General features: G+C 46.5%; 1 protein-coding gene across 1 annotated transcript in view; it reads right to left on the bottom strand.

The window, feature by feature from the left end:
* ATAD2B (ATPase family AAA domain containing 2B) overlaps window positions 1–16,310 on the bottom strand; it is a 714,191-nt gene that overhangs the window by 484,928 nt on the left and 212,953 nt on the right. The window contains 1 exon segment of the mRNA XM_030198808.1: window positions 8,076–8,151. Coding sequence (XP_030054668.1) covers window positions 8,076–8,151 — 76 coding nt within the window.

The raw sequence follows: 16,310 nt of genomic DNA, 5'->3' as shown, positions 1-16,310 counted from the left end.
GATGATGCAACAGCTCCACAGCATAACTAAATTATACATTTACTTACGAGTGGACTATGAACTTATGAAGGAAGATTGATTCTGCCATTGAAAGTTTATCTTCTTCTGTGTTGGTACTTAAACAGTACTTTAAGGTTAACTTTAGCTTAGTTTTCCTTTCTATTTTGGACAAATCTTTGAGACATGAGAGGCACCTTCATTCAATATTGCAAATTATTGTGAGGATAGGTTGAATGATCAGTGGACCAGAATGTGGGTGTGAATAGAAATTGTGATTGGGATTGAAAGCGAGGAGTGATTCTTGTATGATGGATCTACATGGTATACTTTAAGTTTCAGATAGCAAATTGGCTTGCGAGAACCAGGAGGAAGGCAAAAAATGTGTTAATTTTAAGTCCTGAATTCAATTAATATTCGCACAGAAAGCTCTGAAGCCTTCTGAGCCAGTCTCCAGGCCCCTTGTTGTTCTATTCTACCAATGTTTGTGCAATGTTCAATTTTGCAGCACTATTTAGGTTTCTTGTTTTATAACTATACTGAAGGCCTGGTATTGAAAAGCTGCTAAATATAAAAGATAAAGGGGAGAGATCACGTGATGCAGTGAGGGGAAGACGACGCACGTTTCTCCTCTCCGGGGGCACTGCCCGCTCTACTTAAGAATTAAGCCGATTGAGACCTAGTAAGAGCAACTTTTTAAACACTATAGCTATAAGAACCTGCATGGACAAATATATCCAAACCTTAAGCATGGAGAAGACAGGCAAAATCCAGAAAACAGTGAAAGAAAAAGCGCGAGTGGCGGAGATGAAGATGGCGGGCGGACAGCCGGAGCCCGCAGAATTTACAGAGGAACAGCTAAACACAGATTACAAAGGCAATAGGACAAGCACTCAGACCTAAGTTCCAGCAACTCTCCGGCCAGATGACCAGCTTGGAAGCATTGTTGGCTGAAACAACGAGAAGAGCAGGAGAGCTGGAAAATCGAGTGTTGGCGTTGGAGGATTCAGTCCCTGCAATGACAAAAACCATAGAGAAACTTACTCAGCAACTGCGGGACCAAGCTCAGAAGTTGGATGATCTAGAGAACAGATCTAGGTTTAGTAACCTTCACTTAATAGGGCTACTGGAATCAATTGCTGAGGGATTACAAGTTGAAACAATGGCTGTCCTCAGAGCTGGCACTTTCGGATAGTAAAGGCCCATTGTGCCTGGAAAGAGCACATAGAGTGGGCCGGCCCCAAGATAAGCGGAAGCCACGCATGGTAGTGATAAAGGTTCATAATTATATTCACAAGTTGGAAATTTTGAGAGGTTATCGGCAGAAAAAAAAAAAAAAAAAGATTCCCTGATGTATGATGGAATAACAAATGAAAACTTTCAAGATTACTCTGCTTCGGTCCAGTAAAAGAGGCGGAGATTTTTGCCACTGTGTTCTAACTTGGTCGTACAAGGAGTGAGATTTGCCCTACAATACCCGGCAACTCTGAAAGTATCGATGGAAGGAACGCGCTCCTCTGAATCACCGGAACAAGCAGAAGCAGCCTTGGCTGGCAAAGATCATTTGAAAGCAACAAGAACCTGATACTTGGCATACACTAATATGGCAGCTGATGAGAAAGTGTTTCACCGGATTGTGTTGGTGGACTACAGGGACAGAAAGATAATATGGTATGGTCAGGTTTCATGGTACTTGGTTTGTTTGACCATTTAGGGGGGGTGAGTGGGGACCCCTTTGCACAGGGTGATCTCAGGTCATTCGTTACAGTTGTGACGCAGGAGAATTAAGGGTGTTGTAAGAGAAGAGAGGAGGGGGGAGGCAGGGGGATGGGAACTGTTAGAGGAAAGGAAGTGGGGGGAGTCAAAGAGTAACACAAGGGCTGTGAGGATAGCTGTATTCGAAGAGAAGTGGCGGTGTAATAGTGATGTTCGACTGGTGTCTGTGAATGTGTGGATCCCCCGGGGTGAGGGCTGGGACCCCGGGGGGTTTGGAACGATTGTTCTTATGGTAATTAGACTCCAACTGGTGAATTCGTAATGCCCTCAATGCCCTCACAGCATAGTATGCGCCTCTTAACCAGGAATGTGTGTGTGTGTGTGTGGGGGGGGGGGGGGGGGGGGGGGTTCACATCTCCCATAAAGCGCACTAAGATACTGCAGGCGTTGCAGCGCCACTGGGCGGATATAGTATGTATGGAGACCAGACTCTCTCAACTGGAGCATTTGAAGATGAAAGTTCGTTGGGTGGGGGAAGTGTATTGTTCTCCAGCGACCGGCCGTCGGTGTGGAATGGAGATCCTCATTAGGCGTTCACTACAATGTCAATCTAAACTCCTATTCCACGATAGTGAGGGGAGGTATCTAGCTGTACACATTCAGGCGACAGGGAGAGAATTCATAGTTCTCACAGTTTATGGCCCGTTAAAGGGAGATAGGAAATTTTTCTCCACTTTGCTTGGTAGGTGCCAGGCTCTCCCTCGTCTCCCCTTAATTGTGATGGGAGATATGAATCAAGTATTTGATCCCCTTATGGACCAATCTACTCCTATAGACAGGGGCAGGGTTCACAAAGCAAGCACTTTGGAGAGTTTTTGGAGTCCTTACAGTAGATTGATGCTTGGAGAGTGCTTCGTACTTCATCCACTAGAACGGGACTATATGCACACCTCGAGGGCGCATCACACGTTGTCCAGAACAGATTACATCCTGGTCCAAGAAGGTTTTTTTTTCCGAATGTAGAGCAGGCTCAACTGGGAGTTGAAGAGATCTCAGACCATGCTCCAGTCTGGGGGCTGAGGTTTCCATCCTATCTTTTTCATGATGAGGATTTTTAAAAATTTGTGTGTCAAAAATGGGAAGTGCTCCTGTTGAATAATCAACAACATGCAGATAATCCTTTATTATTCTGGCCAACAGGGAAGGCGGTACTAAGAAGAGACATTATCACATACATAAGCGCAAGGAATAAAAGACTCACTCAGGGAATTGTGGAATTAAAAAGGAAGCTGCGGGCGATTCGGCAGAAATATGTTAGATCACATCTACCAGAGCTATACGAGAATATGCTGGCTACTAGGGCAGCATTAAATAGCATGTTACATGAGCGGACAACTAAGAGGCTCCTATACACGAAACTTACCTATTTTATGCAAGGGAACAGGTCAGGAAGGCTATTGGCAAAATTGGTAAGGAATAAAGGTGCCTCTAAATACATATCGAGCATAAGACAGCAGGAATGGGAGGGTGACTAATAACTCTCGAGATATAGCAAACATATTTCAGAAGCACTTTGAAGATTTCTATAAGAACCGCAGACCTCAACCCTTAAGGTAGATATTCAAAATTACTTGCGTAGATCAGGTATGCCCACCCTCCAGGAAGAGGCAATAACTCGGCTAAATACACCATTGACAACAAAAGAGTTGCAAGGGGCAATGTGCAAACTGTATTCGGCTCCGGGCCCAGACGGCTACTCAGGCGAGTTTTATAAGATGATGCAAATACAACTGATAGGGCCACTATTGGACTATTTTGATTCTGTGATAGAGAGGGGATCCTTTCCCCCACACATGAACACGGCACTTATAACCTTGATACCGAAGTCAGGGCGTGACCTTACTCAGCCGGAAGCATACGTGCCCATTTCCTTGATAAATGTAGATTTTCCTTGATAAATGTAGATGTGAAGTTATTATCAAAAATGTTAGCTGATAGGTTGGCAGGGGCCCTACAAACAATTATAGCAGAAGACCAAGTGGGATTTGTGAAATGGTGCCATTTGGTGCTCAATGTGAGAAAGTTATTAGCAGCTATGTCACATAGTACACATCATGGTATACCTATGATAGTAACCAGCTTAGATGCGGAGAGAGTTTTGACCAGGTGACATGGCCTTTCCTATTTCGTTGCGCCATGTGGGAATTGTGGGATGGTTTATGGGGGCAGTAGAGAGCCTATATGCAGACATGAGAGCATCGGTGCTGGTCAATGGGGGTAGGCTCGGCCCATTTTCCAATAGAAAAGGGGACCCGACAGGGGTGTCTGCTGTCCCCACTTCTATTTATACTTACCTTAGAACCTCTGTTGTGTATGCTGTGTGGCTCAGATGAGGTGGCTGGTGTGATTGTTCAGAGGGCGACTTTAAAAGTATTAGCTTACGCAGATGATTTGTTGTTAACTCTGACAACGCAGTCATCCCTGGAATCTCTTTTAAAGGAACTCCAAGTATACGGGCAAGTATCTGGGTTCAAACGGAACATGAGGAAGTCACAGGTGCTCCCAGTGGGGAAGAGTGCGACTGGGGTGGGAGATTCTGGGTGTCTTGGATGGGGGGGGGGGGGGGGCATTAAGTACTTGGGCGCTTGGATACCTAAGAATCTAAAACCGTTGTATGCATGTAATGTGGCCCCGCTTTTGCAGGGCACAATTGGTCTATTACATCTCTGGGCGGCGTACCCCCTATCACTGCTTGGCAGAATAAATGTATTTAATATGATGCTCGCCCCAAGATGGATTTATCTTTTTCAGATGCTCCCTTTGTTTTTGCGAGCTACAGATGAACAAGCTCTAACCAGAGCAGTGCAGTTTTTTTTGTGGTGGGCTAGACGGCCCAGAATATCAATTGCTGTTCTTCAGAAGCCAAGGTCACATGGAGGTCTGGGCTTGCTGAATGTGCGATATCTGTCTGTTGCTTGCGCTATGTGACACATCAATGACTGGTACAGAGGAACAAGCGATTTTTCAGCAACACTAGAACTTGCAAGTCTGGGACCTACTCATTTCAGTTCGCAGATTCACACAATTCTAAAACGTAGCCCCAGGGCACTGGGAACCTCCCAGTTCCTCAGGACGGTGCGGGCAACTTGGAGGTGGCTTTGTAAACGTCAACATTTCTCTGCAGTTAGTACGTCTTACTTGGCCTTGCACCACAACTCGGATTTCCCACCGGGCACTGATTCGATAGTGTTCGCGTGTTGGCGCACTAAAGGACTGAGCTACTTGTATCCTATGTTAACAGAGGACGGACAACTGCACGTTTGTTGACTTAAGAGAAAAGTATGGTTTGCCACAGACGGACATCTTTGCATATATGCAACTAAATCATTATGTGTGGAGCCTAGGCTAGGAAAATCTCGGCGAAGATGTGCAAGAGACTCTTCAAGAGCCCTTTACATTGGATGCTCAGTCTCATGTACCTTTGAAGTTTCATTATAGATTCCTGAGAAAGACTACAGAGGACCTTAACTATGATCTTTTTGCATCCAGTTAGTCTAGAGATTTGGAGGTGGAAGTGACTGGGACACAGCTGAATACCTGCCTATTGGCTGAGCAATCATGGGCGCAGGATGTACAAATATGGGAGCTACAATTTAAATTTATATAACGCTTATATAGAGCACCTACATGGGCATATAGGGCAGCACTCAGGAACTCTGATAATTGTGCTAAATGTGGAGGATCTCGGGCAACGTTGGGGCATATGTTTTGGCCCTCCCCCATAGTCGCTGATTTCTGGCTCCAGGTGTTTGTCCAGATATCAACTATGTGGTCATGCAGAGTCACCCAGCACCATTAATATTATTTGACAGTTTCCAAATGGCAAAGCCACGAGCTCCAGGCCTGTTTTTCTAAAACGGGCTGTTCTGATGGGGAAGAAGGTAATTCTCATCTGCTGGTTGGACTCGACGATGGTGTCTTCATTGCTTTGGCGAGCGCAGATGATAACATTGTTGACTGGAGCGTTTGGGTATAAAAGCCATAACTTCGGATAGAGGAGTTAGATTCCAGTATGTTTGGGAGCGGTTCTGGGCCACTTTGACACCGGTGGTGCGGAGCCGCATCCTGAACCGGTAAGCCCAGGTCCTCAAGGCCATGATGATTGTAATTTGGGAGAAAGAAGGGAGGGAACGGGGAGGAGGGTTGGGGGGGAGGTAGGGGAAGTAGGATGTGTTAAGGGTCTGGTTAGGGGAAGGAAGAATTGTCAACAGAAGAAACATGATGACATTGTAACAATGCGGTTGTATGGTTCATTAATAAAAATGATTTATACATAAAAGATAAAGGGAACAAACAGAACAATGTATTGGCTATTTCAATCATGTTGTTTAAGATGTCATCATTAAGCATCAATGAATGAATAACCCGGTGAAAATGAAAAATATTTTGAATTATGTTTAAAAATGAACAAGCCAGTATTGTTTTTCTTGCAAGAGATGCATTTATATCACAATACGAGTCAGAAAAATTCTTTGGTAACTGGAAATGAACAGGAACGTTTGTCCCTGCATGGGCCAAAAACAGCAAGTTGATTAAAAGTTGCAAGTTCAAATCTCTCCTCAGACTCCTATAGAAAATGGACATCTGCAAGCTTAAATTTCACATTATTAGCTGGTATTATGCAATATAGTGAAGTTATTCACCTGTAACAGAGGCTCTCAAAAGTAAGCAAGCCAAGAATTCTCACATGTGGGTGATGTCATCTGACAGAGCATGGTGCGGATGCTACCTAGTATGCAATAACTAAAGAAAGTTCTAGCAGCATCCTACCACACAACCACAGGGCCATCAGTCAGATGATATCACTGAGAAAGACAGCTCCTAGGGAAGGTGGGAGAGTTATGTGAATACTTGGCCTAGTGACCTCTGAGAACACCTGCTACAGGTGAGTAACTTTGCTTTCTCCAAGGACAAGCAGACCAGTTGTATTCTCACCAATCCCTAGCTAACAGGCTCACCAAAAACAACAATGCAAGGACAATCGGGTCTCAAAACATTGAGGTCTTGAAGTCAATTAACCTGATATTAAATACAAACTGGTTGTGAAGGTGCAGCCTGGAATAGAACAAAACGGTCTAGGAGGGTGGGATTCTAAACAACAAATTCTGCAGGAATGTCACCAAACCGACTGTCACATCAGGAATTCTGCTCAAGACAGTAGTGTGATGTCAATGTGTGGACTAAAGACCATGTCACAGCCTCGCATATCTCATTGATGGAGGCTGATCTCAAGTGGATTATTGATGTAGCCATGGGTCTGACATGACTCTCAAGAGTCAGCCCAACCTGGGCATAAATGAAGGAGATACAATCTGGTAGCCAATTGGAAAGTATGAACTTGCCGATAGCTACCCCTATCCTATTTGGATCAAAAGAAACAAAAAGCTGGGTGGACTGTCTATGGGCTCTAGTCTGCTTCAGATAAAAGGCTAAGCCTCGCTTGCAGTCTAAGGTAAGCAGTGCGCTTTCACCAGGATGAGCATGAGGCTTAGGGAAAAATGTTGGCAAAACGACTGACCAGTTAATATGGAACCCAGACACCACCTTAGAAAGGAACGTAGGGTGCATGTGAAGAACTACTCTGTTGTGATGAAATCTTGTGTAAGGCAGATCAGCTATTAGGGCCCAAAACTTACTGACTCTGTCAGCTGAAGTGACTGCCACCAGGTCAGATACTTCAGAAGACAGAAATCAAGTGGCTCAAAAGGAGCTTTCATCAACTGTATGAGAATGAAGTTGAGATTCCATGATATATGAGGTTTGACCCAGGGCTTTGTCAACAGCAAACCTCTGGGTTCTTCAGCTTAGAGAAGAAAGACGGCTGAGAGGAGATATGATAGAGGTCTATAAAATACTGAGTGGAATGGAACAGGTAGATGTGAAGTCGTAAATTTAAAACAAACCAGAGAAAATTTCTTCTTCACTGAATGTGTAATTAAATTCTGGAATCCGTAGCCAGTGAATGTGGTAAAAGCAGTTAAGTTTAGCAGGGTTTAAAAAAGGTTTGGATAATTTCCTAAAGTCCATAAGCCATTATTCAGATGGACTTGGAAAAATCCACTGCTTATTTCTAGGATAAGCAGTTTAAAATCTGTTTTACTGTTCTGGGATCTTGCCAGATACTTGTGACCTGGATTGACCACTGTTTTAAACAAGGTACTGGGCTTGATGGACCTTTGGTCTGTCCCAGTATGGCAAGCGTATGTTCTTATGTTCATTATAAAGGAGTACTTTCAACCTTTCTAAAACAAGACAAACCTTTAAAAACAAAATATAAAAAGTATATTATGCTTTAACCTTACCTGATATGACTTCTTCTTGCAGGAGACCTGTGAGTATCAAACAAAGTGTTCTGTCTCTTCCTCTGATGTGCTGGCACTGATGAAAAAAAAATAACATTTAGAATAGCAAAAATTATTTTTGCACTGCAGTTTGCTACAAAAAAAATGAAGCTTTTCATTAGAAAAGGGTAATTTCACATTGATGACTGCTATAAATTCAGCATGCAACTGGGTGAGAATGTTTTGTTCTGAACATTTGGGCTCCACCGACAAGTCTCTCAATGTAAAATAAACAATAGGCACACGTTTCTCGTGGTTCTAGAATATTTAAGGAGAAATTAGATCTTACCTGCTAATTTGCTTTCCTTGAGTCTCTCCATACCATTCCCTACAAGTAATATGCACTCCTACCAGCAGAGGGAGACCGAGAATTATTGAACAGCGCTCCTGTATAAGGGACTGTGCAACCTGACCTGCTCAGTAGTTTGAATAGCCAAGCAACACCTTAAAAAAAAAAAAAAACTTCAACCACAAGGAATAAAACACTTAAAACACCACCAGAAATTGAGCTCCCAGAAGGAACTCCCCAGAAAAAAAAGAGCACCAAAAAGAATAACTGGAACAAACTTTAATAAAACAACACAGGTGCAGTTGCAATCCCAGACAGAAGAAATCTCAACTATCCCACTGTTCCTGGGTGGGCTCGGGAATGGTCTGGAGAGACTCAAGAAAAGCAAGTTAACAAGTAAGACCTAATTTCTTCTTCCTTATCTTCTTCTCCAGACCATTCCCTACGAGTGGTAAGTACCAAAGCAGTACTCACCGAGGGTGAGAAAGCCCCTGGAGGAAGAGACGCCCGAAAGGAAGCATCCCGTCGTGCCTGCACATCCAACCTGTAATGCTTGAAGAAAGAATGCAGTGAGGACCAAGTCGCAGCCTTACAAATGTCCTGTGGCGGAATGAGAGTGTTCTGCCCAGGAAGAAGCCTGCGCATGCGTAGAATGCACCCAAAGAACCGCAGGCATCTGTTTCCCCGACAGCACGTACGCGGAAGAAATTGCCTTGATCCAACGCACAATGGAAGATTTGGGAGCCACCTCCCCTTTTCGAGGTCCCCCGAACAATACCCAGAGGCGGTCGGACTACTGAAAGTCCGCTGTCCGACACAAAAAGCACCACAACGCCCGACGGACATCAAACTTATACAACTGAGGGGAGGAGGAAGGAAGGCAAAGAAATAGACTGGTTGACATGAAATGGAGAAATCACCTCAGGAAGAAAGGAAGGAACCGCCCATAACACCTTCTCCTCGGTAAGGACCAAAAATGGCTTACGACAGGACAGAGCCCACAATTCGGAAATATGCTGCGCCAAAGTGATAGCCACCAAAAAGACCACCTTAAGCATAAGATCCTTAAGCGTAGCCTGCCCTAAGGGCTCAAACGGGGCTTGAACCAAAGCCAACAGCACCAAATTCAAGTCCCAGGAAGGGACCACCGGGCGCACGGGAGGTCGCAATCACTTAACCCCCCTGGAAAAAAAAATGAGACATCCAGATGAAGGGCTAGTGATTTCCCCTGAAGCGGACCCCGAAAACACACGAGCGCCGCCAACTGAACCCGAAGGGAGGACAGCGACAATCCTTTCTCCAGACCTCCCTATAAAAATTCTAGTACATGACCAACGGAGGCCCTCAATGGTTGCACCTTCCGCTTTTCGCACAAAGCCTCAAAAACACGCCAAACCCGAACATAAGCCAAGCAAGTGGACCACCTCCTGAAACTCAGAAGGGTATGCACCACCGCAACCGAGTAGCCCTTCTTCAACAATCGTGCCCGCTCAACAGCAAAGCCGTAAGCAAAAATTGAGCCATGTTGGGCATCCGGATGGGTAACTACACAGGGCAAATGCAGCGTGGCTGGGGCAAAATACGTAACCGAATACCAAATAAACAGCTCCAGCCAGAATTGACTATTGGTCGCGGTGCTCATTGGGTGAGATGGAGAAAAGCCCTCAGAAACCACTGGTATAATACTGGTGGTTTAGTGCGTGGTTATGCAATGTTTATAGAATAACTCACGCAGCAGTTCTATCATTGGGCAAAAAACTCCACTGGCCCGGGCTAAATTTTTAAGCCTCAAGGTTCTACACACAGTTTTAGCAAATATATTGTTTATATGCTAATGTTCAACAACACAGGATAGTGAGTAGCACTTAGCTTATGATTTCTATTGGGCATTCTTCTATATCCGTTCAACGGGGACCACCGTTTCACCTAGAAACATGGCTTCGTCAGGAACGGAGTGCTCTCTTGTGGTGTTGAGAATCTGAAACAGACAAGATATATATTAGATGCCTGTAATTGTGTGAGAAATCTTTTGGTAAACACACCTTCAGGAAGTCACCCCACGGACAGACGTACTTGAGCTGGAGGCATGAAATTGAAAATGGCGCCTCGGCGTTAACGTACAAACAGCTGATAGATGTACTTGCGTGAATATGACGTAATAAGCATCAGTAAAAATTGAACCAATCAATGGAGCTGTTCAGCCCATTGGGTGCTAAAGTATCCAATTCAAAGATCCACCTGGCTTCCCTCCTTGCTAGTTTAAGTTTGCGATCGCCACCCCTATTGGACGGCGCTATCCAATCGATGACAGAACATTGCAGGTCTTCAAATTTGTGTTTTTGAGTGACACAGTGTTCCACAACAGGCTCTTTTACTGCCGACCTCCGAATATTTGATCTGTGTTCTAGGATTCTGACTTTCAAGGGTCTCGTTGTCATCCCGATGTATGTTTTACTGCAGGGGCAGCTTAGAGAATATATCACATGGTCAGAAGAGCAATTGGAGAAATGTGCTAGCTTGTATACCATGTTGGTTTGGGGATTTACAAATTGTTTGATTTGTTTGGTGAAATTGCAAATTTGACAATGACCGCATTTGAAGTGTCCTAATATTTTTGGTTTATCGGTGTGGGATTTAATATCTGCTGGACTGATTATTTCTTTGATATTATTAGTCCTAGCAAATGCTATACGAAGATCAGTATTTTCAAATGTATGTGTGGATCTCATAATGTCCCATCTGTTCTTGATCATGTTGGCAAGGTAAAGGCTGTGTTCATTGTATTGCATGACCATAGTAAATGTATTGTCTTCTACTTTGTGTTTCATGGACTTGGACAGCAATAACTGCCTGTCATTGTATTTTGCTCTCCGGTACGCATGCTTTAGGACAGACTTCGAATAACCTCTGTCCAAGAGGTTTGCCATCAAATCATGAGCTTGATTTTTAAAAGTGGCAAAATCGGTGCAGATGCGTCTCAACCTCAGCATCTGTGAGAAAGGGAGACTGTTTTTGAGATGTGAGGGATGGCAGCTGGAATTATGTAGGAAGGTATTTCTGTCCGTAATCTTCTTGAATACTTTCGTGACAAAACCATCAATGGTATTGTTGCCTTCCACATCTAAGTAGTGGATACATTTGGACGAATGCTGCTCGGTGAATTGAGTGTCTTGATTGCAGCTATTAAGCCAATTCATGAATCTCTGAAGGTCTGCTGTTGAACCTGCCCAAATCATGAAGATATCATCTATATATCTCCACCAATGCAAAATGATCTCTTTAAATGGAGATTGTGTGATCCATGTCGATTCGAACTGAGACATGTACAGATTGGCAAATCGAGGGGGCAAATGTTGCCCCCATCGCTACTCCACTGGTTTGTAGGTAAAGTTTGTCAAGGAACATAAAATAATTCTCTTTCATTGCTGTTCTGGCAAGCGTCAAGAGGAAGTCAGTGGGTATTTGATGTGGTCTGGGTCTGCTGTCCAATACTTGTTTAATTGTGTGTAAAGCTTCTTCCTGTGGTATGGACGTGTATAAAGAACACACGTCAAGGGTGACCATTAGGACCACTAGAAATCATAAGCTAAGTGCTACTCACTATCCTGTGTTGTTGAACATTAGCATATAAACAATATATTTGCTAAAACTGTGTGTAGAACCTTGAGGCTTAAAAATTTAGCCCGGGCCAGTGGAGTTTTTTGCCCAATGATAGAACTGCTGCGTGAGTTATTCTATAAACATTGCATAACCACGCACTAAACCACCAGTATTATACCAGTGGTTTCTGAGGGCTTTTCTCCATCTCACCCAATGAGCACCGCGACCAATAGTCAATTCTGGCTGGAGCTGTTTATTTGGCATCCGGACGGGTCCCTGAACCAACAGACCCTCCTCCGAGGGAAGAGGAAGTGTAGTGTCCACCTGCAATCACAAGAGACCCACATGCAACGGTCGACACGACCAATCAAGAACCACCAGAATCACATGACTGACAAGACCCTGGATATGCTGAAGAATCCAACCAATGAGCGGCCACGGAGGAAACACAAACAGGAGAACTCCATGAGGCCAGGGCTGTGCCAACACATCGAGACCCTCCGATGACTCCCTTCTGCAGCTGAAAAACCGCGGAGCCTTGGCATTCTCTTCCATGGCCACCAGATCCATTACTGGGGTGCCCCACCGATCGACAATGAGCTGAAAGGAGAACGGGGCTAACGCCCACTCCCCTGGATCCAGATGATGCCGACTTAGATAATCCGCCTGTAGGTTGGATGCTCCCGCAACGTGTGCTGCCGAGAGAAGCCGGACATTCTGTTCCGCCCAGGCCATGATCAACGCTGCCTCCTGCGCTAAGAAAGCTTTTCGTCCCCCCAGACGACTGACATAAGCAACTGCTGTCACATTGTTGGAGAGAATTTTGACATCGCAAAATAGGGGCATCGGCTGAAAATGCAACAGAGAAAGATGAATTGCCCCGTTTTCCAGACGATTAATGGACCAGTGAGACTCCTCTGCCGACCAGGAGCCCTGAGCAACTTGTCCCTGACAATGGGCTCCCCACCCAGGCAGGCTGGCATCCGTTGTTACAAACACCCAGTCTGGAGTGTTGAGGGGCATGCCCCTGCTCAGATGATGACAATCCAGCCACCACTGAAGGCTGAGCCGCACTGGACGACGGAGAGAGGCTGTGAATGAGTGTAAGTCTACCTGAAGGGACCAGCGAGCCAGGAGGGCCGCCTGAAGAGGCTTCATATGTGCCTGTGCCCATGGCACCACCTTGATGGACAATGCCATAGACCCCAGCACCTGAAAAATATCCCACGCTGACAAGAGCCTGGTCTGCCAGCAACCGACGCACCTGGGACTGGGTTTTCAGGATGCCCACTGCCGGAAGGTGCACCAAGCCCTCGCGTGTACTGAAACACACTCCAAGGAATTCCAAGGACTGAGAGGGAACCAGCGAGCTCTTGAATGCAATGATAATCTATCCCAACTGCTGGAGAAGGAGAACTACTCAACCTGAGGCTCTCCGGCTTTCCTCTGCCGACTTTGTCCTGATTAACCAATCGTCCAGGTAGGGATGCACCAAGATCCCCTCCTGAAGCAACTGAGCCACTACCACCACCATCACCTTGGAGAAGGTCCATGGCACTCTAGCAAGCCCAAAGGGCATTGCACGAAACTGGAAGTAATCTCCCAGGGCTGCAAAGCGAAGAAACTTCAGATGGTGCGGAAGAATAGGAATGTGAAGGTACGCCTCCGTAAGATCTAAGGACGTGAGAAACTCCCCCAGCTGAACTGCCATGATAACCAACTTGAGAGTCTCCATGTGGAAGGGAAACACCCAAAAAGCCCGATTCACCCTTTTTAGGTCCAGAATCGGACATCAGGAGCCCTCCTTCTTGGGCATGACAAAGTAAATGGAATATCTGCCAGAACCTCTCTCGCCTGGGGGAACGGGAACCACAGCCACCAGAGCCAGAAGACGATCCAGGGTCTGACGCACAACCCTGGCCTTGAGCGGTGACTTTGCAAGGAGAAACGAGAAAGGCATCTGGAAGCGGATGGTGAAACTCCAGGGCATACTTGTACCTAACTATATCTAAGACCCACTGGTCTGAAGTTACCTGGACCCAGCTCCACCAAAAGAGCTGAAGCCTGTCTCCTATGGTCAGAACCGGAGACTGGGCCCCTGCCCCTTCATTGGGAGATTCTGGCACTGCTGGATACCCCAGTGCCTCCGTCGCAACCTCCTCTATGGGTATCCCAAAAGGGCTGAAAGTAGTGACCTCTATACCAGAACAGAGCACGTTGAGAACTAGCACCTCTACCTGGCCTGTATCTGCAAGCCTACCTGAGGTGCCCTCGGGCCGCAGACCGTGAAGCCAAGCGGGACCTATCCACGGAAGCCGAGCCCCTTTGGACTCGCCCAGACTCTTGACAAGTTTCTCCAACTCAATCGCCAAAAAGAAGCTTACCCGGGAAAGGAAGCTGACTCAGACGTACTTTGGATGCTACATTCGCCGCCCAGTGACAGAGCCACAAGAAGCGGCGTTCCGACACTACCAGTACCAGATTCCTCGCAGAGGCCCGAACCAAGTCATACTTGGCATCAGGAAAAAAGCAGTGCCCATCTCAAGATTAATGACATCAGCCACCGAATGAGAAGAGGAGTCTGCCAGAACATCAGGGAGATGCTCAGCCCAACGAAAACAGGCCCGAGTCACATAGCTCATGCAGATGGCCACCTGCAAGGCCAAGGCAGAAACCTCGAAGGAGCACTTCAACAAAGCCTCCAACCCGTGATCCTACGGGTCCTTCAGAAACGCCCCACCCTCAAGAGGGATAGCTGACTTCTTGGTGACTGCTGTAACCAGCGCGACCACCTTGAGGACCCGGAAAGGTCTCCAGATCTGCCTGAGGGAGCTGATAAAGGCAAGCCATAGCACGACCAATTCGTAAATGCGAATTGGGAACTAGCCATTCTGCCTCCGCCAGTTCCTTCAAATCCTCATAAGGAAAGGTTTGTTGAGGTCTACAAACCCCCTTAAGAAGCGGGTCCCCTTTCTGGGACACCTGAGGGGGATCTTCTGACAATTTAAGCGTCTGAAGTACCTCCGCCAACAGGGAGGGCAGCCCTTGCCTTCTAAAAATGCATACTACCAAAGGATACTTACCTAAGGGAGCCTCTGAGTTCATCCAGGGATCCTACGTCCCAAAACTCTCCCCCCTCCACCTCTGCATCTACCGGAGGGTCTGAACCAAGGGAGAGAGCCTCCCCCAGATCCTCCACACCAGCCAGACGCAGCCTCTTGGACCTGGGTGTCTCAACTGGAGACCCCAAGGGCCCATCCCATGGAGGAGGGGCCAGAGAACCCGCTGCAACATTAGAAGAAATTCCTCTCTTCAGGCAATAAGCCTGATGGAATAGCAACACAAATTCTGGCAAAAACGGAGCTGCTGAAGCCCCTGAGGAGTCCTGCCGTGACATCACCAGCAGCTCCTCAGAGAAGAAAGGGACCGGTGACGGAGGAAGCAACATGGCAGACGTTCCCGCCAAAACCGCATCCATCGCGCCATGGGAAGGAGTGCTCTGCAACTCCGACCCTTCACCCATTGGCCCAGGAATCGTAGTTGCAACTACTGCCATCGGAATAATCAAATCATGCTCCTCACCAGAACCGGGCCTCATCTTCTCGCAAACCCTGCACAAGCCGGTGCTATGGGAGACAACACGGTGTGCTGAACAGGCCACGTAACAGTGCGGCTTTTCAGACTGTGCCACCATCGGAGGAAGGGCAGGAAGAAAAGCCACCCTCGCAGGAACCAGGAATAGCATCACACCACCAAACTCCCTGCAATCCTCCTAGATTGCCTTGGTTCTGGCTTCCTTATTTTTTTATTTTTCAAGATTGCAGCTGCAAAAGCGAAGGCACCAAAAACTGGCGCCAAGAAACCAAAGCGCCCACTGCCCCCCAGGCGTTTCCTATGTTATATATACACATATATATACATATATAATTTTTGGGGGGGGGTGGGGGTGGGGAAGAGAACAGTGCTCTGTTCCCACAAGGGGCCTTGCCCGAAGGAACTTCTCCCAGGGAAGGGGGGAGAAGGCCGAGGCGCACTGCTAATGGCAAAGGGGAGTGGGGGGGGGGGAGGGACACGCATCGGAGTGTGCACCCCCCAAAAGAGGCGCTGGGGCCAAGAGCCTGAGTCCAATGCAGCTATTTCTCTCCCAAGGAGGTTTCTTTTTGTTCCTTTTTTTTCCCCATTTACTAAACCACTAAGCAAGATCCCTAAAGGGAACCTTTAAACCTAACTAAAATCAAGGGGCCAAAACCAGCACACCAACCAAACATATGGAGCACGGTTGCACAGCACCTACCTCTGCTGGGAGA

The sequence above is a fragment of the Microcaecilia unicolor genome, chromosome 3 (assembly GCF_901765095.1).
Source record: "Microcaecilia unicolor chromosome 3, aMicUni1.1, whole genome shotgun sequence".
Lineage (NCBI taxonomy): Eukaryota > Metazoa > Chordata > Amphibia > Gymnophiona > Siphonopidae > Microcaecilia > Microcaecilia unicolor.
Note: the sequence above shows the minus strand (reverse complement) of the source record. Positions and strands in the feature narration are given on the sequence as shown.